Source organism: Prenolepis imparis, unplaced genomic scaffold (assembly GCF_030444845.1).
Source record: "Prenolepis imparis isolate NDT839.2.m4 unplaced genomic scaffold, iyPreImpa1.0 SCAF_9, whole genome shotgun sequence".
Lineage (NCBI taxonomy): Eukaryota > Metazoa > Arthropoda > Insecta > Hymenoptera > Formicidae > Prenolepis > Prenolepis imparis.
In genome coordinates this window covers 1063060-1088139 of record NW_028141167.1, presented here as the reverse complement: position 1 = coordinate 1088139, position 25080 = coordinate 1063060, and the positions used below count along the sequence as shown (strand labels likewise).

The 25080-nt window shown below is 42.9% G+C and overlaps 1 protein-coding gene across 5 annotated transcripts in view; it reads left to right on the top strand.

Moving 5' to 3' along the window:
* The window catches only part of Retn (retained), a 98223-nt gene that overhangs the window by 33248 nt on the left and 39895 nt on the right, over positions 1 to 25080 (top strand). For 2 of the 5 annotated variants that reach the window (XM_083045291.1, XM_083045288.1), the window contains 2 exons: positions 1862 to 2047; positions 2936 to 3382. In XM_083045291.1, the coding sequence (XP_082901417.1) occupies positions 1862 to 2047; positions 2936 to 3382 (633 nt within the window). The remainder of the gene's footprint in view (positions 1 to 1861; positions 2048 to 2935; positions 3383 to 25080) is intronic. The other 3 variants (XM_083045292.1, XM_083045289.1, XM_083045293.1) reach the window with 3 other exon arrangements.

Here is a 25080-nt window from a genome sequence, read left to right as displayed (position 1 = left end):
TACAAGTTTCTATGCGATAAGAATTAATCTATACATACACATCTACATATATATTCTGCAAATAGAAAAGGCTCGTCTTATGTGGAACCTCAAACTCCCCGAGTCCAAGTCGATTAATAAATGCTTATCCATTCCGAGATACTTGATCCGCTTCGGCGGATGCAACCATCGTATCATCTCCCTCGTCACTTTCCATACGAGATAAGACACCTACGTATATATATATGCGAGCGCACGGTTCGGGGACTAGAACAATGGCATCCTCGAACGCGGCTCTACCGTGATTATTGTAATGACGGTACCGTCCGCAAACACACTTTTGAATGATATAATTCGTAACCCGGCGCGCCACGGTGAGAATAACGATGCCACAGCGTTAACCAATAATTTATTTTCACGCCTTCCCCTACCTCCCGAGATGCGGCGATTCCTACGATACTTTTTCGCGTAAACAGCTCTTTGCCTCCGGAACACACTTTCACTGATGCGTTATTGGAAGCGCGATTAGATTCTATTAAAAAAATATATACGCATGTTTATTCCAATATTTTATATATAATTTCGATTCTCTGTTATTAATAAGCTTATCCTTCGTCCTTCTCTCTTATTAAGCGCGACGGGTTTAACTGTTTGAACGAGTCGATTGAAAAATCTGAGAGAAACGAACTTGTTTCGTATTTGATCAGGATTCTATTTCTTGCCGCTCATTCATTTCTGGCCACCACCGTGGAGGGTCAATATTATCACACGTGCTCAAAACGCCGACAGAGAGAAACCGTTTGTCGCTCCTCGCCCCCATCGCGGATGCCTTGTCCTTCAATCGTAGTCCCATTTAAGATTGGGCGACCAACATCGGTGCATTTACCGTTGGAGATCCACCTGCATCCGATAGGCATATATTTACTCAAGTCCGCCCTTTCCAGGTAAAAGCTCGCCTCTCGCCGTTCGAATACATTCGAAGCTTCGATGAATCTATTTACATCTACTTTTAGATATAAAAAACGTGTATATTCCTCCTCGTATGTAGAATATAGTGGAGTTTCACTCTCTTCGAATGCCTTTCGTGCTCTCTCTCTCTCTCTCTTTCGCGCGCATTTTTATCATGGATTAAAATACAACATGAATCCCTAAAATTTTCCTCGTCAGTAAATAGGTATACGCGTGCAAAAGTTAACGCTTGCATCGAGAGTCGCGCGCATTTATCGAGCGGTCGAGTTAATTCCAGGTGAGAAAAAAAATGTGCAACGTCCATCTCCTCTTTTTTTTTTTACGATGGTCGTTTCCGTTCCCGGTAATGTGACTTTGTAAATTTTTATGCCGGCACCGACGCGCAATGGGCACAGCCGTAAAACACTTATGACACCCGTAGCATAATAATGTTACTCGATAGCGGCTATCTCGGTGTATATAACTCATTGCATTCGCCATTTTCCTAATTAATGTTTAATGTCTCGCTATCTATGCCCTCGTTGCTTCACGATTGCGCGGTTGGTATCGCGTTATCAATAGATGTTGCTGTGTTTCTTATTCCATTCCGACTACGCAAAATATACCATCGCGGTTTTTCGAGGTAATCACCTTGCGAAATCTCGTCACCTAATCGCGAAATTTGCATAAGTTTGAAACGAAAACGAAGAAAAGCGAAAAGCTCGACTGATTATCAATATACATAGAAAAAATATTAGTAGAAAGAATATTTGCGTTTAACAACTTTATATGACACACAATAATATCGTCTATTTATTAATATAGTTATATAGATGCGATATTGAAATTTCTCTAATATTGAATTAGGATCTAATATTGAAATGGAATTTCGTAGAATAAACGATCAAAATTTTGTGTTCTCTTATGGTTTCAGTCGTATAGAGAAGAGATTGACTCCGATCTGGATGATGAGGTACAGGATGAAGAAGACTTCCTTTCGCAACCGCTTCAAGGCAGCTCGCAGCCGCTGGACATTGGGGCTACTAGCACATCTTCATTAACGCACTTAAACCATTTAATGAACATGCATCCGCAGATTCTGGCGAAGCTTAAAGGCATGGTTGGTGAAGAGCAACTAACTTGTTTTACTTGTTGTATATTAATCTCTTTCGATCATTTGCTTCGGTATAAAGTATTCCGCTTCGAGTATATACACGCTTTATCGACACTTGTAAGAGAAAAGGAGAGAGGGGGGAAGGGGGGCGAGAGGGAAAAAGGGGGAGGAGAGAAAAAAATACAGATTTCGAAAAATAGTCTTATTGTGATGAGTTCCCTATCGTTTGTCCTATTGAGTTTCTGTAGAGATAAGCAACGCATAATTCGTCATAAAAGTTCTTTGACACATTTGAGCGTTCATTGACTCACAAAAGTGGGGTAACACGAATCGTGGAAAATCGTGAGATAGTCGTAACAGCGTTGACAGTCATAAATGAGTTACCATTGCGTCACCGTGACAATAGATTTCTTTTTTTTTTATTACACAACAGCCTAAACCGGATGACACTAGATGAGCGCAAATATCTTTACAATCGGTATTCTGATAAGAAAGAGAGAGATCGCATCGTGCACAATAGTATATACTATAATACATGTGTGTAGCGTGTGAAAATTAAAAGATCTTCTTTTATAAAGTTCTTAGAAAATTTCGCAACAATTGGAGCTTTTTAATATTATATCTCAACTGACAATAAATGATAATAGAGCGATTGATATCTGACTGGTTACATTTTTCAGTAAAAGACATAATTTATAATGTTTTCAAGTTTTGCAAATGATGGAATAAAAATTTTGTAAGAGATTACTTTATAAAAGAACGACTCGTGTGTATGTATGTGCGCGTGTGCCTTTCCTCTCTATAATGTTAATCAACTAGATGATAATTTTTTTCACCGTATAAACTTTTATGAATCGGATATTATTGTGGGACAATTTTTTTTGTTTCATATAGTACACTGAGTCAGAGAGGCAGCAAAACAGAAATACTAATTTGGAAACTCTGCAGGCTGCAATAACCAGTGGTAGCTTCCACGTACCCCTGTTTCCAGCCATGTACGGATCACCGCCGCCGCCGTTGCCGCCGATGATACCGCAGCGGCAGCAACAGCATCCGCAAAACAATCATTCGCAACCACTCGCTTCGAGTAACGCAAATGCGATGAATGTCGAGAATCAACTGATGATGGCCTCCGTCTCCGTGAAACCTCCCGCTACCAATTCGCAGACCGGCGAGTCGCCGCAACGAAGCTGCAGGAACAACAGCGAATCCTCGCAAGGAAGCTCCAGAAATAACGGAGAGTCTCGCGAGTGTGAGTCTCGCAGCGCGGCGTCGACGAACAATCAGCATCCGTCCGGATCCAACTGGAACTTCGAAGAACAATTCAGACAGGTGCGTCAGGCAAGTACTTATTAGTAAATACGTACGTCTTCCTCGGCTTTTCGGGTATGATCACGCGTCTTGAGCGATACTAACATGCTTTTACGTATCGGCACTCTTTCCGATATTCTCTCTCTCAATCCAAGCTTGAAACTTGATTAAGTCTAACAGATCCCAATTTTTGCAAATTTTATAATATATTACATTGCAATATAATATGTACGGGGAATTTGCTCGCTTAATCATCCTTTTGCTGAACGCTTCTGCGGCAGAGAACTGTGCTTTAAATTCTAATTAGCTTCAAATTCTCTGAAAGATTATCATCCGGCTCATATCCAATATACGAATCGCGTGCGACTCGACAAAGTTACAGACGGTTCGACAAAGGAACGCTGACTGAAAATGCGTCTGTAAAATGAACGATCCGAAAAATTTCCCCGAGAACGTAGCATCGGCGATGCGTGCCGTGCGTGCCGTGCGCGATCCCGCGAACCCAGGCCGAGTGTCGTGGGCGTGAACAACTCGCGCGGTCACCTTTGTGGGACACTGGTTAGTGCCGCGAGGGACGTGTAATTACGGCAGAGCTCTCCCCGCGCGAAACGAGATGGCGAACCGGCCAGCGAGTGAAAGAGAAAGATGGAGGGAGGTGCTTTAATTAATGCAACGATGGAAGCTAATTATTATTTTTACACGGCCGGGAGATAATTACCGACCGACCGTCCCCGAACGGCGAGTTCGTTGACGGTGTTGCGAGGCAAGAAGACGATCGGGCATTTCGGAGCGCTATATGAGAGCCTATATAAGATACGTAGGGACTGCCGGAGAATGGAGACGGGGGTGGGAGTAGGGGAGGGGGAAGGGGCGAAGTTATAGAATTAGCCGGACTTCGCATCGCAGCCTTGTTAACGCTTTTTGCGGTGACCCCGCTCGCGGTTTTTCGCTTTTTGCGAAGAGGGTGTGGTATTGGATTACCATTTAGATTGTTGTTCGCGCGCGCGGGCCAATATCTTCTCACGGACCGCGTGACAAAGCTATACGCACCTATCCATCTACCACCGAGGATGATCGCGTCGCGCTTTTGAGAGCATTCGTACGCGAATCTAGAAAATCGAGTACACGCTATTTTCGCGTATTCGATACTTTCGGAGAAGCTGCATTCGCGCCGTTCTTTCGCGAAGCGCTCATCATCGATTAAAGCGTGTACAACGAGCGGGGACCAACGGCGCGCGAAAGACGAACGCTGTAGGGAAACGAGAAACAACGTGCACGCGGGAATGGAAATAGAAGTCTCCACCTACTTGCGAACGGCGCCCGCATCTCACGGATCGCATCCATCATTCCGGCGAGGGCGTACAAGCTGCTCTTTAATCTTTCTTCTTCGGGGTGATGGTGGTTTCGTCTGTTTTACTCTTCCTCCGCCGTTTCGTTCTTTCTTTTTTATTTTTCTTTCCTTACGAGGTGTCGGTAATCGTTCGCGTACCATACTTTCGCGATTTTTTTTTTTTTTTTTTTTTTTTTTTTTACGAATTTAGGCGTCGCTTTCAAAAAATTCGCCATTCGAGAACGAAATGTTCCTCTATTTAGATTTGCCGAATCGGACCATCGACTCGACGGAACGTGAAAACGCTCAATCTTCGGACGGGTTTATAGTCGGACGGTTATTGTCTTGACATACACGAGGTGAACACACGCGCGAAAGCCGATTATGTCGCGTCGGGGCCAGGAGCTTGGGGTTTTAGTGAAACAAGGCTCGTCGTGTATCTGTCTTGTATGTACACAAAGTTCGGACAATACAATCCATCGACGGTGATACCCAACACGAGCAACGACCCGTCCACGCGAGACCAACCTTCGCGTCTCCTACATGTATTCCGATGTAACTTGCGCACACACATACACACTCTTTCGAGCCACTACGGCGATATAATACTGTAGCACTATACTTTGCAGCCATTGTGAAATAACTCGTAAACCTGCAAATTGCCAGCTATTTCGCTCCTATACGCGCGCGCGCGTCTTTTACGCCTTATATGGCTTGTCTATACGTGTGTGTACTATGTGTATTCAACCGTATGGATCGAGAAGATTGACTGCTCCTCTCTATTGCGCGTCCACTCGTTTACGCGCGGGAGTACTTATTACAACGTGCAAAAATGCGTGGCTCGATGCACAGGATAGTCGGGTAAACTCGCCCCAAATATTTTGTTTTCTTCGTTTTAAAGTAAATCTTTCCTTAACAAATACATTCAATTACAAGCAACAAAGTTGTATAGATGAGAGTATTTTCTTTGTAAATTTTGACTTACAAGTCTGATAATTAATGATACCAAAATTTGAGCTGTAAATTAATCTTTTAAATTTTAAATGAACGGAATTGTAAATTTATAAAATACGAAGAATATATAATAAAAAAAAAAATGCATTCCTCTATACGCAAAATCAGGACACCTTATGTGCGCAGGATAGCGAAACGATGACGAGCGCGCGAGCTGGATCACCCTCGAGTTATCATTGTGATTATGTAAATGCATTATCATTATGCAAATGCAACGATGCACCTAAAACTCAGAACATACGATTCGTGTCGTCGCTGCCGTCGTGGTTGAACGTGGGACGCGGATGGGAACGGTCTTTTGTAATTTCGACAAATAATGTCGTTTTTGTTCAAGAGAGAATGCTCTCGAACCCCTTTTCGAGAAAGAGAGAGAGAAAAAAAAACCCGCGCTTTTATATATCTCCGCGAAATCATTCGGGAGAAGGCAAGAGAAATCGAATAAAAAGTTTCTCTCGCTACTTTCCACGTGATCGCTTCTGTCAAGTGAGACACGTGTCGTCCTTGTTGCGTTTTATACAATTGCAATCGCATTCGGGTCGTCCAATTCATCCAGACACTTGGGATTAGATTCTCGCGCGGTTTCTTTCCCGATCGATGCGCTCGTAACTTGCGTTCTTGTAATCCGACAACACTCGTGCCGACCAAATAACGCGAGTGACAAGAATTTTGCATTTTTTTAACCACGCTAACTCGTTATGTAATATATTAAGGAAGCGTGATAAGACGCGACGGGAGTCTTCTTTCGTTCTATTTTGGGAACTCGACTGATGCGTGACATATCGCGATATCTAACGTCGCCGCTACTGACGGAGTATATATAAAAATATGACACGATCGGTGTGACGTTTGCGCGCTTATTTTTTTCGAAATATTTATAGAGGCATTTTCTCTCCCTCTCCCTCTATATGTCTGTATCGCACAGCTCGTATTAACCTTGTCGCGCAAATTTGAGTCGATATCGCCGGACGTTAAATATATTGTGAAATATTGTAAACATTATCGACAACGACAATCGATTTCTATTACAGAATATCGCAGGCAACGAAAATTATGCCGCGTATCAATGCGCGATAATGCATATCCGCTTTGTAACGATGAACAAATTGCTCCCACGCTATTTTATATCGGAGACATTACCAATACTATGACGATATAGCCACGTTGATAAACGATAAGAAACTACACGCCTACGGCGGCTTGCAAAGGAAAAATGGAAAGCTTTCCTTCTTCACTAATATTGCCATTCGCGGGTCCGTCCTCTTGCTTTCGCTTATCGATCAATTAACCGGGTTACGCATGCGAAAGCGCAATTACTGCACGGTGCAACGGGATTATTATTGTGCGTTGCATATGTGAGACTCGTTTGTTGGAAATCGTCCGAATGGTTCCATTGTCGCACCCTTCCGTTTCTGGAATAGCGGAGGAAGGGTAGTTTAGCTTTCTCCCTCGAATGACGTAATTCGAGAGACAATTAAATCCTCGCCGCTGCGGTGCAGCAACTTTTACGAGCGTTAGACTCTCGTAACATCGATGCAGTTCGCGTACAAATCGCCGACAATTAACGCGATACGCGTAAGAGTAATTACGCGTTAAGCGAGCCTTACGATATCTTCCGACGAATGCGGCACTCGCGATTATATAAGACCGCGAATAGGGCGAAAAAGAAAAGTGACTAATTGTAAGCCGGATGAAAATAGCCGCGTTCGACAACCTTATCGAGCTAATTTACTTAGTCCGTGCAACACCTGTCCGTGCAACACTTTGACCGTCTAGGTTCGCCGCTTTTCTTTTTTCTCAAACGATACATTAACCCGCAGATTCTTTTAGTGTTTAATAATCAACAATTGGATGAGTTATGAGATTCTGAATATAATAGTCGTTAAGCCAAAGGTTTAACACTTTCGAGTCACTGAAAGATTGTTGTGGAGATGTCGGTCTTTCATAGCCTAATATATTTTCCCTTGAGTTAATATATTTCTCAACAAAATATTTAAAAAATCTCCGAAACAAAGTATATTGTAGTTCTTTGTCATCGATTCGAAAATCTTTCTGTTTATATTATTTCAAATAGAACTACCAACGTTCCACAGCAATTCTTTCCTCTTACAAGTCCTGCTCCAAGGGATACTATCCAAGGGATATCTTTCCAAAGTATTCTAACAGGTGCGAACACAATTGGAACATAATGCTGAATAATGGACTGTTAATGGAGAGCATGTAATCTGCCTTTAGAATTATTATTTTCTCAACTTTTTATTTGTGGATTATATATAAAAAACGACCGTGATCAATGTTGTTTTAAATACCCTCCATCGTGTAATCTATCTGCGGTCGATTGTCGATCTTTACACAGTTGGCAGGAAAAATAACCGGGAAACAACTGGCTTATTCATAATTCTCCGTAATTTCGTTACGATTTTTATCGCGAGACACGCTCTAGACAGGTCAGCGCGACACTTTTGACAGCAGATGGTTAAAGGGTTCGTTATACGCCGCATGCTGATTCGCAGAAACGAGATTTCCAACAACAGGATGTGGCGTATCGTTGATCAACGGTAGCCATTTCTCCTGACGCGGGCGTTTTTTTTTTTTTTTTTTTATATTTTCTGTCTCATTTTTCTCTCTCGTGTATTACACGTGTAAAGTTACATTAGACTTATGAATATGATGAGATTCGATTTCTACATGCATTCTCTCGATTAACGTCAAAATATCGATCTTCCGAGCGATAAATTTTACATAATATGTCCCTTAGATTTACAATATGTTTTTTTTTTTTTCACGATCTGCGATAATAATAATTGTAGTAATTATTGCGTGTCCTCTTATCGCGAATGAATTGCAAAGTAAACCAATTCTTACGCTTCTTCCGTTCGGTTCCACTATCGCGCGTGTAAACGCAACATATCATCTTGGTCTCTTCGTATATATTCTTCTCCATCTTCATCTCTTTCCGCTCTCTTTCTATCTTTTTGCATATTCTATTTCTTTTTTAACGTTAAACGCGATCGCGCTCTAACGATCTCTAATGATATAAATATAGCACGTTACGATAACGCGAGACGATTGAGCGTCAGCGTGGGAGGGATGGATGCGTGTTGGAATTCGGGGATGTCTCCATCGTGTCCGGAGGGGGGATACGAATCTCGTCGGCGACAGAGGGTTACATTTTGACCCCGGTTAGCATACCAAAGGTGCATCATATTATACGGCTCGCGCTCGCTATTATAATGAATATCTCCGACTAACATATATGCATATATGTAAAGCACGCGCGTTTTCATGGGGTGTCACGCTGTCACAGACGACGAAGGAGCATCGCGGGAATCGCGCCGATATATACGTGCACGGTGGGCCCCCCTCCCCCCCCACACACACACAACGCAGCCATACACAACGCAGACATACACATACACATACACTAACGCGTCTGCATCATTCCGAGAGAGACGAGCCGGAGAGATATCATTTGAATTTCAATGAATCATGTGGGTGCAAGTGTCGCTCGTATTCATTCAGGCTACATTCGTGCGCTACATCTATAAGCGCACCGATATATGCACGTATATGTATATATATACACATACACATACACACGCGGGATACGCGACGGGACCGCGTAACGATGAGAGAACACGCGCCCACCCTCGTGTATATACGTCCGTGTAAAATATTGTCTTCTTTTGCTCCTCATTCGTCGTCTCCACCTCGTTTATCCGTGTAAAGATAGAGAGAGGAGACAAATGTCGGGGAATCTTCCTCTCCCCTTTCCTTCCTTCTCCTTCCTCCTTTATCCGAGCACATTCACGCGCGCGTATTTGTCGGCGAGCGACACAAAAGTGCAATTGTACCAGGGTCCACAAAAGGAGATTATCTCTGATCATTTTTACCGAGGCTTTTCCGCTTCGCACGCACCAAGTATCAAAGCAACTCTCGTCTCGCTACGAGTGTTTCTTCCCCGTCCCTTCCTCTCTCGGTCCTTCCCTCTTTCCTAATCCATCGTCATAATAACCAAACTGGTCAGATTTTTTAGCCAGTCATGGAATGACCTGACGACAACCTATTCCTTAGAAATGTTGACCGCGCGTTCCGTCACATGATATCCATTCACAATGTGGAATATGCAATTTTTATTCTGAAAAACTGTGTGTACGTATATACGTAAAGAGTTGCAATGTTGTGGGTAAATTGTTGAAATTCAACGATTGTCTATCCAGTCACAATCAAGATCAGGTAGAAAGGTTTAGTTCTTACGAGAAAAAAAATTCTTATATTAACTTCCTAATTATTTCCTAATATAATTGAGGAATAAAAACTATCGATCAAATCTCTTAAGATTGACCTTAATCGTTCTCGAGATACGATAAAATCTAACTGGACGGTTCACGAATGATTTGGCGGGAGATGCTACCGTGTATCTCTACCGTTTATCTCTTGATATGGAATCAACTCCCTAGTAAATTCTGATAACAATAAATTTATATACGCGAATTTCGTTTGAGCGCAGCACAAGTTGGAATAACCGATATGTAATATAATTTCTTTTATCTTTAACGATACTCCAGCTGCTCATTAGCATGTGGGTATTTCGTGTCATCGTTAAAGGGTTAATAATGGGACGTAATACTCTTCTATATTATCTGTAAAAAAACAGAAGAAGAGAGAGAGAGAGAGAGAGAGAGAGAGAGAGAGAGAGAGAGAATGGAAAAGAGTGATCACGCGGCTTTTTGCGTTATCCGTCCGAAATCTCGCAGCGACAAGACTGACCCGGAAAAGGAAGACGTACGTTGCTCATCGTCGTCGCGATGTACCGATGCTCGCGATTATCTTCGCCACGGTAAATACATGGTGTCGTGTTTTTTTCGTCGACTCTCGTCGACAGGAGAGGAAAAAAGTGACACACGACATAGAGCGAAAATGACCCTTGTCCTTTTTCCGCGCGCGCGCGCGCGCGCTTTTATCTCCGCGAAAATTACATATAATGGTGCGAGAGAGGCGCGTGCGCGCGCGCGCAAGTCCCTTTTTTCGGCAGCTGTCCCGAAAAGTGACGGTTACATACGGCAATAACGGTGCGTGGCACATCGGGTGCGCGCACGCACTGCACTTGCCCTCATTGCATCGGTATACACTCGCGGTCGTCCGTGCACGTCGGTCTTTATACCGCCGTCTCGAATCGAACGACACTTTTGCAACGACCGACCGCATCATGCACACGCTATACCTATACCTGCGTATGTACGTATGTCGGCACACGACCGTCCTCATTCGCGAACTCGGCGGAACCCTCTGCTCTTTGTGCGTCTCCTTGTGCGCACGGATTACCCGGTGAAATCTTGCATCTGCCCCTTCTTACAGGTTCATATATTTATCAATGCGTTGCAGCAGAAACGCGGAAACCCCGCCCCTCCTACCTTTCGATCTTGTGCGCGCACGAAAGTTGAAAATTATTGGTATTATCGAGAGAGGATCGACAAGGCTTGTGCGCTTATCTGCCGCGCGATCTCCGCAAAACGGTTCGATACGGTAAACGCGGAAAAGCCGATCGAGCTGACGCGATAAGTCGTTAATTACATTCGGCTCCGCGCTTCTCCGATATTTCCGGTGTTGTAGAAATTATTCCCGTTACCAGGTTACAAAAAAAAGAGTTGCGTGTGGCCGCACTCTTCTTTGGTATAAAAATGAATACCAATCTTTCGAATATGTCGCGTCAGGGGGAATTTATATCGTTGCCCCAACATTCTGGGCGAATTTTGGCCAGGACAGGAGTAGGATAAAAGAGAGGATAAAAGAGAGGATAAAAGCGAAGAAGAAGGGAAGGGTAAAGAACGCTCGGGCACGTGTGGGACGCGTCATTTGCTTAATTGCGCTATTTCAGAGACGCCCGGTCGCGTTATTCGACCACGCGTGCAACCGCATGCGCACGCTCGCCAATCTAAAAGATTCGCACGACCAAAAAAGAAATAAGAGTGAGACATCTCCTCGGTTTAGAGACCTCGAATGCGATGCACCTCGAGACGCGCGCTATGATTTAATTGGACTGAGAACAGACAACGGCAGAGCTATAAAACGATGCCGGTGAATCGCGCGACGGCTCGCTACGGCAATTTAGGAATTACATCGTAAATTATGCCGCGCGTAACGGAACATCTTTCTCTCTCTGTTTCTCAGCATTGATTTATTACGTATCAGTGAACATTATCCCGATCGGCGGAAAGTGCGTAAGCGCAGGCCACATACGCAATGATGAATTATTAATTTATTACGTCGCGTTTCTCGCAGACAAACGAATAGGTCATGAGTGAATGATTACCCGGCAATTCGCGATAATTTAATAGAGTCTGCATATAAGAGAGAGTCTCGTATAACGGTATACACACACAAGAGTGTCTCTCTCGCTTTACGCGCCGCTCAAAGTGACTTATCCTTCCATATGGTAGGCGTGCCGCAAATGTCGCGGTACATCGAATGATGTAGGAAATTAAGACGCTCCGGGACGATACGAGAGACGTGTATATTTAAGGAACGTTTGAAAACGGAGAATGGAAAATGGGAGATAGAAAGAGAGCGGGAGATTGAATACGCAGTGATGGAAGGACGACGAGATGGGGAAAGGAACCAAGGGGCGAGGAGCAGACAGGGGAGAAGACCGTCTTTTGACACGACACGTGTCGGTCGTCTCCCGTACGAGATCTAAGACCGTCCTAGCTTCCGCTAATCCGAGAATCGGGCCTTTTAATACGGGGACGAGGTTTCGCGATTATAAATATCAGAGATACCGGGAAGCGCGCCGAACCCCCTCGTTTCCCCCCACAGAAGGAGGAGAGACTCGTCTAGACTCTAAATGAAACTGCCGACGTTACTAGGGGGGGGGGGGGGGGACTGAGAAAACGTGCGCTCGTTATGTCGCTAATTTTAAAATCATTTCGAGATTACGATTAGGACAACTACTTACATTCCTCGTTTTGATCAACTAGATTTTTTCGCGTGAATTAAGCGGATAAGGATATTTTATTTCTGAAGAATACGAAGAGAAAAGATATAGATACCGTATATAGTAGTTTAAGTACATTTTAAATCCTTGTCCTTTCGTAAGGAAGAGTTACGAGCCGACTGCTCGCAGCTGCGAAGGGCAGGGCCGTTTCGGAAACATTGCAGTCGGGCGGAAAGACGCGATAGAAAAGTTTGGGGTATTACGTGTAAGATGAATAGAGAGAGAGAGGGAGAGGCCGACTAATGGCACGCGACTCCCACTCGAGGCGTCGAAACGACTAGTAAAATAGGAGGCCGATGCCGCGTTTGAGATAATTTTAGGAGAAGTCGGTGACGAAGGACTGCTGCGGTCCAGATGCATCCGCGCAACGCGTGCTGCATTGTTGCGCGACACGATGTGTCACTATTTTTAGCATCAAAACACGAGAGAAGCGAGGATAGAGTCACTACTCCTTTTACTTCGTTTTTGCGTTATTGCGGCCCGCCGCGTCTGATCGTAGGAAAAGATAACGGCCTGTTATAACAGGATGTCGTACAAGAGTCGTAAGGTTTCTTTTCACAACTCTTTCTCTCTCTCTCTCGTTTTTATATTCTATTTATTTACTTCTCGCGCGAGCGATAAATTTTAATTCGTCTACTGATGATCGATAAACACTCGCGTTTCGAGTCGATTAAGTCGCGGTGGTCTAATTAAGTGTAGATGGATTCGCGCGCTGAATAACTTGCATAGAAAACACTTCCCTCTTCAAACACAATCGAGCTCGACTTTTTCACTCGTGTAAAAATTTCCCGGTTCTATCCTATCTCTGAAAAAGCACGTGCTACAGTTTGTACAACGCTTACATTATGAATGACCTTGCACGAGTGTTCCAAGCTATATATCTTGTAAAAATTCGTCCCAAACACGTGCTGGAAACTACTTTTTTATGTATACAGAATAATCTTACATAAATAGGATGTATTACTCTATCTCTTGTCATAAAACGAGGCAAAATTTCCGGAAAATTTTCGCTTTCGAGATACCTTTTTTTAAATATTTTAATACTAACATAATGCATTTTCTGGTTTTGTGTAAACATTTTGGTAATTCTGTTATAATTAAGTCTAATATTTATATTTTACAATGAAACACTTGAAGAAGTTTCAAGTTGACATAAGACAACTTCCTTTATGGCAGCGACGTGTTTTCCGGCTCTGATGTAAACAAAGTAGATAAGTATAGTAGTAGTTCATGTCTATATATGCTATGTAAATATTATACAGTTGTAATAGAATTTTTACACGAAGAATTCCGAATGGAGAAATTTATCTCTTACTTGCGATCTCAATTTTCAATCTGACATCTCTATTTCGAGAGTTTGATTACTTATTTTGATTTATTTAAAGTATAAAGTAGAAACGCAATTCCTATATAATGAAAAAATTTAATTTAATTGAAAATAACAGAATTTCACGCGGGATCCAAGACAGCAAACAAGTGCACCGTATTGATATATTAAAAAAGAATGAGATATCTCGAAAACGACACGTTTCCGGAAATGTTATCCAAAGAAAGAGATGCTTACTTTTTTTTTTGACAAAGTACCGATCATGTATCCTATCTATATGGGACAATCTCTGGGATCGAAGAAGTAAAGTGCAATTAGACGAAAAGGAATCGCGCAATCTGCCTTCCCGCCGCAGCTACAGTCGTCTGTCCCGAGTAAAGTGCCGCACTAATAAGACTCGCGGCGGCTGCGACTCACAATCGTCGCTCCCGTTGTCCGTACACGTATGTAAGCAGGTAAAACTTACTGCATGTGCAGTTGCGTTTCACGTCGCGTGCACTCGAAGCGAGTGCACGATGCACTCTGTGGGTCCCTTATCCTCGGAGAACATCTTATTCTTTCGCCGTACGGAGCTCGCAATTAACTTCGGGATTGCTCGCACTTGCTCTTCACGGGGATGACGCTTTATTGCCTTTTATTCGACATGCTTTAAAATGTACGTTACAGTGGCGCAGAAATAGGTTGACATTTTGAATATAATTATTATAATAATAATTATTGTGTAAAATAAAAGTGTGCAGATAAAATTTGATAATAGTACACTGACATATAATGCATTTTGCAACAAATGATGGGGCTAGCGTGCTGATTCAATGGTCAACCTGATCAATTACAGCAACAATGATTAAAAAACACTTTGAAAACAATAACGGGGTAATTTAAAATATCGAAACAAAGATTAAATTTCTCGCTACATGTCAAATTTAGAGAAAAATGTATTTCAAGGATTAAGAGACTGCCGACCGGCGTCAGTCTTTGTAAAGGAGCGCGAGTCTTACTTGGGAGAGACGATCTAGAAACTCATTTCGAGAAAACTGTCGGAAAAGTGACGAGTGGGGGATGATAATATCCGCGTGAGTCGTAAACCGCCAAGTATCAGACGGCGAGTAGAGAGGAAGCTCCGACGAAAAGGAGAAACGCGGGGCCGTGGGACGGAAACGGATGCAGAAGCAATAACTTCCTCGTAGATTTATACGACCGTCGTGTGGTTGGACCACAATGAGCGCCGCGTAGATCGCTCTCTCTTTACTCTTCGATATTTCCCTCCGCTTTATCACCTACATTCTTCCCGTAGACTCTTGGACGTACTCGTGTCATTTGTTCGGAGCAAACACAAAAATATTATAGTCGAGCGCGTTTGTAGAAAATTTTACATCCTTGATTATATTCTGTAGATCGATGGAGATCTGTATCTGTATCCTGTATCTCTACTTTTATCTTACATTGTCATTATCTTTATCTTGTCAATTATGAAAGTTTGAAAGAAGACGAAATCTGGAAAGCGTATCGGATGTTAATGATAAAATTATACGGTCGCTTCGTGCTATACATATACATATATACAGAGTGTTGTCTTATATAGATAGAGATCGATGATATTCTTCGTCAAAAAATGAACATTTTTTATCTTTTGACAAAAATTCCAGAAACATATTGTTTTTGGAAATTTCTTTTTTTTTATTGAGATAAAAAATAGAAGAACAATCTTGATTCGGAATTTTTCCTGTAGGTATAGAAATTCTATTATAATTAAATCTATTTGCATTATATAAATTATAAAAATATTAATATCTACTTTATTTACATCGAAGCATATCGCTTTATGTCTAAAGAAATTACACTTTGCCACAAGGGAAATTGTTTTATTTCAACTCAAAAGTTCAAGTGTTTTGTTATAAAAATATAAATATTCGACTGAGTTACCAACATGTTTACATAAAGAATAAGGAACCAACAAAGGCAACGTATTCACTTATATATAAAAAAAACAAGATATCTGGAAAACGATTGCAAATTTCTGAAAACTATCAAAGAAAAATATTTATTTCTCGACCAAGAATATGATAATACTATCTATGTAGAACACCCCGTATACTTCTCGATTTTATTCCTAAACATTTTTGCTCGTTGAGGTATTCATCGGCTACTCGATGCAAATTTTTCCCACCTTTGCTCTTCTGTCGATGCTCGCCGCTGGCAACGATAATCAAAAAGAGCCTCGAACGCCCTTAAAGAAATGGAAGAGAGGGCATTATAATATATTCGTCTGCGTGTGTGCACTCGACTCGAAGACGAGGAAATCGGTTCGCATCTCAAAGTTCGTGCGCCTGACGATTAAAACGATATTAAGATACATCCGTGATATCGAATTGCGAATGGGAAGATTGTCCCGAGAATTAGGAAGGACAGACCCCCCTTACTTAAGTAGCGTGCGCATCATACGTGCCTATCACACGTCGCATCGTGCCATCATTAAATTCCGAGTGACGTGCGACGACACCGATGACGGACACCGTAGGCGAAATTGATTTCATCGTTTTCGAGCCTCCCGGGCTAATCTGAAATCTCAATCATCTCTAATTTGTAAGAAATTTCGACAATCGCGCGTTATCTTATCTGAGATCGGTCTGATATTCATGAATTAAATCTTGGAAACTCTCCCCTTTCGCATATACATATATATATATATACACATATATATTATACGGGACGGGCGATATCTCTCGCATTGTTTACCGTAATTTATGTACGCTCGTACGAAACGAAATATGATTAACGATAAGTCACGGTAACGAGTCACGAAGCCGACGATCGCACAGTATTACGAGCGAATCATTAAGGTATCTTTAATCGACACGCTCGTATAACTATACGGGGCCGCTATTAACAAGCGAGGAGAGTGTGACCTCTCTCTCTCCCCCCTTTAATCGATCGCTTAATGATCGGGCCCGAACGATCAAACTATCTCTCCGCCGGTAATTAATACGATCGACGATGAAAAATGATGGTGCCGTTTGTTGCACGCCCATTCTAGAGGATCTATCGGGCCTCGATCCACACACTCTCTCACGCATATATACACGTGGTACATATATTATATCGTCCTGGAAAAAAGTAGACAGATTCAGGACCGATTTCACGCCGATCTTATCTCTCCCTCTTGTAACGGTTTAACAACTCGTGCTCGTAAACTTTGCTTAAGCCGCACTTTTGTGCAAACGGACTTTGCTCGACGATCTCTCTCTCTCTCTCTTTCGAACGGTGAAAGAATCCTCTCGCGAGGACATATAGCGCGATGGATAGAGAATAATTAGCTTCGCGCGACGAGCAACGTTTACCGGCATTACGCAGCACGACGGCGTGTATTCAGAATACAGGAGTGGTGCCCGCACACTCGTAAGCGGCGCTACAAACACACACATAATACATATACACAGCTAGTAGTCATTCTCCTCCGCGCGCGCGAACGGAGAGAGCTTTTAATATTCACGTCGCGGCGATCAAGACAAATTGAAATCCAGTCCTCGGGCCGCGCCATTCACGCGCGCGGCTACGCGCCACCTCGGCCTTTTGTAACGTGATTTAGAGTCTCCCGCATATTATTAGTGAGCCGATAATGGGACGTGGAGTCCGAGAGATCGCCGAGGTGAATCTGTAATACGGTTCGTGGCACCCGGACCCGCGTCTTTTATCCCGACCGTTGCTGCGCGACCGCGCATCAGAAGAAGAAGAAAAACGCGTCAATTCGTTCCGTTCGCACGTGGAATCCCGAAGAATGTCGCTCGCCGTTTTTTTTTTCTCTCTCAAACGTTTCTCTTGTACACATATCTAATATACATAATATATATAATACACGGCCTCATTGCGTCGCGAATGTAAAATTATCGTCTCTTGTATAAACGCAGTAGTACAACTTCCTCTCGGAGGATCGGGATCAAAATAACTTTGCAGATATAACGCGTATATTTCGTCGGGGAAAAATTATTCCTAATTAAAACGCGGTTGGAAAAGCGCGTGTGGCAACGCGATACGCCCGGTGAAACTCGGTATCGCGATCTTACCTTCCTTCTTGCGCGCCTCGAGTATAATAGCTTTACTGTATGTAGATCGTTAAATTATTTTACCAATTATAATCGCGATTATTATATGCCTTCCTTCGTCTTTCTTTGATTACACGCGAATCGTCTTTTAATTTCGTTCTCGTTAAGTCGAATCTGCGGCGCCGAAACAGACGCGCTTGCCTGACTCGCGCGTCTAATTATCATGTCATTATTTTTATCAAGAGGAGCGGCTGCGAAAACAAGTGGTCTTTGTTTTGGAAAAATTATATAGTGCTATTGAGTCGCGCGATTATTCCAGGCAAGAAGATCGCTATCTCGAAAGTCTCTTGAATTTGATAGAGGCGGATTTGATTAATTAGATTAATTTAAATTCCGCCCGTGTTTGTAAAAAATGTTATTCATTCACCTCGATCCGGTCAACAACCTAGGTTAACGACTGCTATGTGTATTTAATAGCCATTTAAATTTCGAAGAAGAAGAAGAGAGGAAGAGAGAGCAATAAAAATAATATTTCTTGCGTTATAAGAATTCTAATATGTCTATGTAAATTTTCCGGACCGATGGGGTAAAATTAGAAAGATTGATAGAAAATTCGACCGATATATTATATAGAAAAAAAATAAAAGTAAAAGTGTTTGTTTAAAATACCTTTTCTTACGACTCGTAGCGACTCGTCGTATATCGTTAGTTTCTTGTCTTATATTTATCTTATTATCTCGCTTCTTTCTTAATTACTGCCATTATACCACATTACTGCAAAAGAACGCCCTATCGTGCTATGCCTTTTGTATTATTCAGCATCAAAAAATGTATTATTATCATATCATTAGTTTCGCGCCAACATTGCGAACATTGGTATCAAGAAATGCGCGCGCAAAAATGGTATCGTGCGTGTTTCTATGTAGGTATATGTGTGTGCGTAACTTGCGGGAAACACGGGTATAAGCAACGATTCCATCAGGCCTCCGGGCGCGTCTCGACTTGTCGTACCTGCCTCTGAATAAAAGGGCAGGTACTCTTTTTTTCTCTTCTCTCCCCCTCACCCTCATTTTCCGCTGCCGTTTCGAGATCGTTATCGCACGAAGACGCCGCTCCCTCCGTCACCCCCGTTTTGTGTCGACCCGGTATCCTCTCTCGGCGCAGTTTGACGCTCGTCACCGGCGCCAGGACCGTGAAATCGTGCGCACGATCGCACGATAAGTTACCCAGAATTTTGACCGCAAGAGAGAGGAGATCCCCCGTCGTAATTAGCTGACGCCTCCCTCGATTATTACGTGCGCGCGTGTGCGTTGGCTGGATCGAGGTCGCGCCAACATTTAGCCTCTGCCCATTAACTCATGCATTTGGACGACTAGTGTTCGCCATTCGTGGACATCGGGTCGTTTTCCCACCAAAACATCTACGGTCGCTTCCCGTTCGAGAGCGTTAGGTACCCTAGCGAGGTCTCGCTCGCTTTAATTGACATCCAAGGGATCTCTATTCTTCCGTCTTGAGCGAACGTGCCTCGTCAGTGTCGGTCCTATAAATAGCCGAAAAAGTGGCGCGATGTTGGAATGCAGATACGAATAGTATTTTCCCCTCGCGATTTGTTTGGAATGTATTTTTCATTTAAATTATTAGTTCTTTAATTACATCAACACTTCTATTTGTTGCGTAAAGATGATCTTGATGATTTTATCCTCTTCGTCATTCTCTCTCTTTCCCTTCTCTTCATATAATCTCTTATGAGAAAAAGAGGTGAGGAAAATAACAAATATTTCATCATAACTCGGATGATCTTAACCATTGCACAGAGTGTTGACTTTTGAAGCCTTCATCTCGTCGAACATGATCCTCTCTCTCTCTCTCTCTCTCTCTCTCTCTCTCTGAAAGAAAACGTGCGTCTGTTGGTGGTAGTGAACGATGTAAAAGGACGAATAAAAATTTACGAAAAAAGAAATAGTTTACAAGTGGAAGGGGAGACCGGGCTTTTAATGCGGTCTCGTGTTACAGCGCGCAACAAGCACTATGTTGTCACGTCGAACCTTTTACAAATGTCTTATACTTTGTACGATCGCGCGGATTAAACTCATTCGCGATCAATCTTGATCATCAATTTGAAAATGCTGCTATTAAAACCGACTATGACGCTTAATTTACACTCATTTTCAGGCTTTAATTAAATTCGCTCTTACATCTGATACGGATTCTTACTTCCATTCTTACACATCGTATACAATAATATATCATTCCTTCTCCCTTCTATTCTTGGTAAATTGAACTACACACTGTTATACGAATCCGCGCGCGAGTCTTGGAAAAATGGAAACGGCTCCCACAGAAAGAGAGACAGCCGCGAGAGAGGCTGAGGAGAGAGAGCACGGAGACGATAAAAGCTTACACCGTGAAAATACACCGGTTCGTGACCACCGCGCTCGTACGGGACAAAACAATATTGTCGGACTGTGCACCGCCACGCGCGCAGCGAGGCCCCGACTCTTTAATATTACACCGCGAGCATTGTTTTCAGCACGAATCTTCGGTCGCGCGTACGTGCCCTTTTCGCGCCGTCGTGCCGGTACGCCCGATTCCGGGGAGTCGCTATAGCTCCGTCGGGACGTTATTAACGATCGGCGGCCGCAGTCGCTCGGTTATCGCCGATTTCCGTCCGACTCGAGAGCCGCACCCTTAAGCGATTCTCTACGTCGAGAAACGAAAGGGGACCGAGGGGATACTCTATATTGACGTATCGCGAGATGTGTCGATATAAGATTGCGATCTCCAAAGATCGTACGAGTAGATTCTAAAGGAGACGGTGCGAGAGAGCACCGATCTCTGGAGAGACACGCGGGTGCAGCGCGCGGTTCTAACATTGTTTGAAAGCGCGCGACTTTGATCTGAGCCCGGTTGGCGTACATCAACCGAGTTTTATGCCTACCGAGAATTCTCTCGCTCCTTTCGCTTGACGAGTAAACATTTCGGTCTTTGGTGGCGTTCAACGATTTAGTAGGGTCCTCGAAGAAGCACGTCTTACGCTTGTTCCTGTTTTGATCGGACCGAGATGCGAGATGCTAACAAACGCGCCGCTCGCGAATTCGTTTGACACATGTGCGTACATATGTATATTGATTCGCGACACACTGGGGCTTCAACAATCCCGTCAATTTCGCGACTTATTCCAGAAATCACGCGATTGATCAACTGCGCTATATACATTTTTTTTCGAGAAAGATCTTTCTCTGAAATTTATTATTAATTAAATTGAAGATTCCTAATGTTAGAAGCGAGAAATCACTTGAATTTTTTTTATGAAATACTTCTTGTTGAATTAAATAAATTTTGTTTACATCCTAACACATGCATTCGATGAAATATATCAGAGATTCTGTTTTAGATTTATGAATTAATAAGTAGCCATCAACATGTATATTTATTAATGCAGGATAACACAAAATTTTGATATATTTTATTAATTTATACTATTAATCCCAGTCAATATTTTTCTACTTTTTATCAAATTTTTCAATTAAACATCTACTTTGATAATTTAGCCTTTCTTTTAAATCTCTAATTGAAAGTATTACATATAGGAAAATATAGTAGCAGTTTGATTTTTATATAAATTAATAAACCCATTGAAATCCTCTAAAAAAATCCATAAAAGAAAATTGAGAAATAGGAGCAAAATTTCGATTAATTGTAAGGCTGCAATGATGTCACATAATTCCATATCATTACAAGAGCATTTAAAGAGCATTTCACGCGCGAATACGCTATCTCGGATCAAAGATGCGCGCGATTTCGGAAAAGGATTGTCGCTCAAGGGTTCATATACAGGGCCCATCAAGGGGGCCGGTATTCTCACGAATAAGCATCGGAGGGAATCGTGTTATATACGATGCGTGGCGTGATATACACGGTATATATCGTGCAAGTAACGGGCGCGTCTCGCGACGGAGCGCCCTTAATGACGGGGTACGAGCTCGGGGCCCCGTATAATGCGCGGGGCGGACTTTGGCGCCTCCCTAATCAATTAATCAGCAAATCTCACTTTTATCTACGCCGTTGTAACCACGTCATTTTCTCTTTCTCGCTTTATTAGCGGGCCGATTAAGGGGCTCTCCCTTCCTTCGGGTTGGGGGGATCGGTTGCGGATCGTTGAGCCGCCTCGACGACCCTTCGAGGGGCTTAATTGCGGATAATATAACATCCGAGTAAGGGAAACGTCTCGAACGGAAGTGGCTCGTTCGTAACAGCTTTGTGTATCGCTTTATCGATTTCTCGTTTTGGCGTATCTATATCTATCTATCTGCTCGCGGTGATCCACTTCGTGATATACGCGGTGCATACATTAAGAGAGTGAGGGGGGAGGCATTACGCGTCCCGTCGTGACGAATAGATTAGTGCGACTATTTATTAATGCCGAATATATCTACTTCATGTACGGCGTCTGCGATAAAAATTGACGTTCAAACATTTATAGATATGTCACGTTGAAGAAGTATCTTTACGATTGTGAAGAAAACGAGGTATCGGTTGGGCGTTACCAGTGTTGGTTATCATTGAATTAACGGCTCGTTCGCGAGAGACATTCGCGGGAAGAGAGAGACGGATAAACGGGAGCGGGATGGATGGGAATCGCGAAACAATAACTCGTTCGACGTAGCTCGAGAGATCGGTTACGTCCGAAGGGGGAGGCACGATGGAGGAAAGAGAGAGAGAGAGAGGGAGATCAGTCCCGGTGTGCTCTGCTCTCCTCCGTCCGTTAATGCGTTGCCACGAAGATCTATGGACTGCCCGTAGTTTATATGCTAATCCGTAAAGAGTGTTAAATACTCGATCATTTATCACGCCATCGCTTCGCCTCCTCCCGTCCACCCCTTCTACCCTCTTCCGTCCGCTCTTCTTCTTCTTCCTCCTCTTGTTTCTCCCTTCTCTCTCTTTAGCGTCTCTCTCTCTGTTCCTCTTCATTTCGGCGCAACGCGGCGTTTGCGTGTATCTCCGAGTAATTATATTACTTCTCGCGATTTTTTTCTGCCTCGACGAGAGTTTACTCGAATCTACCGGTGCTGACTTCTCGCCTCGTCGCGTTTCTCGATCTACGAATTTACGAGCGGTCGGGTTAATTCGGGGGGGAGGAAAGAGAAGGTGAGAAGAGGATGATGGGTGATTCGACGGGGATGTTTACGGCTTTGGCGACTCCGCATCGTCAAGATTTACGATTCGCGTCGGATAATCCAATAAGCGGGGAAGGGGTGCGCGAACCGAGGCGTGGGTGACGGCAAAAGTGACGGAAGCCTGCCAGCTCGCCCACGTATATATAAGCGCGTTCCGAGAGAGATCTATATGCACGCACCGATTGTGCGTGCGTGCGCTATCGTATGGTAGGTAGGTAGGTTAAGCGCCATCGGGGCTCGCGCGCATATATAGGTATATGCAATAACCGCCGCAATAACGTCATGTCGAACGCGCTAAGCACGCGGCGAATGATAAATCACGCTACGAGACCGCGCTATCAAAATACGCTCGTCAAGCTGGTTAATAAATCTCTCCCGGACGAGATGGGGAAAAAAATTGCCGAGACGCGTCTCCGACATTCCAATTTGGCCGATTCGCCAAAGAGCTGAGAGAGATAAATCGTAAATTCGTCGAGATCGAGACGCGCGATGTCAGTGCCAAAGGATTCGTGCGGACTCGTCCAAGCGAAATTACGAAAAGTAATAATTACTCGGCGATATATATACCTACATATACGTATACCAGGTGTCCCATTTTAAAGGACCCACTCAAATATCTCATTGTCAGAAACACTGCGTTAAATCGAAAAATGTTTCCTACAAAAGTTGTAGGGTTTCGAGGGGGACATAACATAGTAATATTCATTTGACCTTGGGCGGCGTCTCCAAGGTTAGTGAAGGTTAACTTTAAGTGAAGGTGAGAATGAATTTTGAAGAAAATAAAAAAATGCTTCAGATAAAAGTTGTTCAAATTAATTGGTAGAAAAAGATGTTATAATAAAAAATATGGGTTTCCATTTAAAAAATTTATTCTCACCTTCACTTGATCTTGGAGACGCCGCCCAAGGTCATATGAATATTACTATGTTATGTCCCCCTCGAAACCCTACAACTTTTGTAGGAAACATTTTTTTATTTAACGCAGTGTTTCTGAGATATTTGAGTGGGTCCCTTAAAATGGGACACTCGATATATAGAAAGAGAGAAAGAGAGAGAGGGATCAACACATGACGCACACGTTTGTGCGTCAAATGATTTCATTGTGTTTGCGCGTTGAGTCTAACGTCTATTTATCGGGAAAATTTTTTACATTTCCATAAGTACGTGCACTTGCACTTTCGCTCGTGCGAGCGCAACGGTGAACACGCGGACGGCACTAAACCCCAATTTTTCGTACTCACCTACTTAACTCACGTTTACTTATGCACTTGATGAGAGTCTTCCGAGCGAGCGGAAAGAGCAAAACGGAACATATAAAATTAAGTACGCACCCGGTCGATCAGCAGGTAGAAAATCTCTCACCCGGGTTGTCTCACTAACCGATTTTATGTATCTTCTTTTGTTACGAAAGAATTCTCGACCTAGCACGAAATAAAATTTCATCGTTTCTCTTTAAGATATAATATTCGACTATGACATGTTTTTAATCGCGTTGAATATTATACGTGGAGAAAGCCGTATCGAATTTTTAACAAACACTATCGATCAAATTGTATCTAAAACATTTATGCGGCGCCTTAGACGTTTTTATTCGCATAACATTTTCTATTTTTTTTACGGCTTATTAATTCGAGTTTCAGCTTGATTAATTAGGTTTTAGACAGGCCTGACAGGCTATCTTCGGTAATCTTAAAATTTTGGACTGCACCTTATTCATGATGCATTTCGCAAAGAATTCGTTTTTTTTTTCAGAATACAATCGATATTTCTTAAAGGAGCTCTCGAAATACTATAATTGTAAGAACTTATACTTAAAGATGTTTTCTCGAACATTCCTTGAGACAACGAA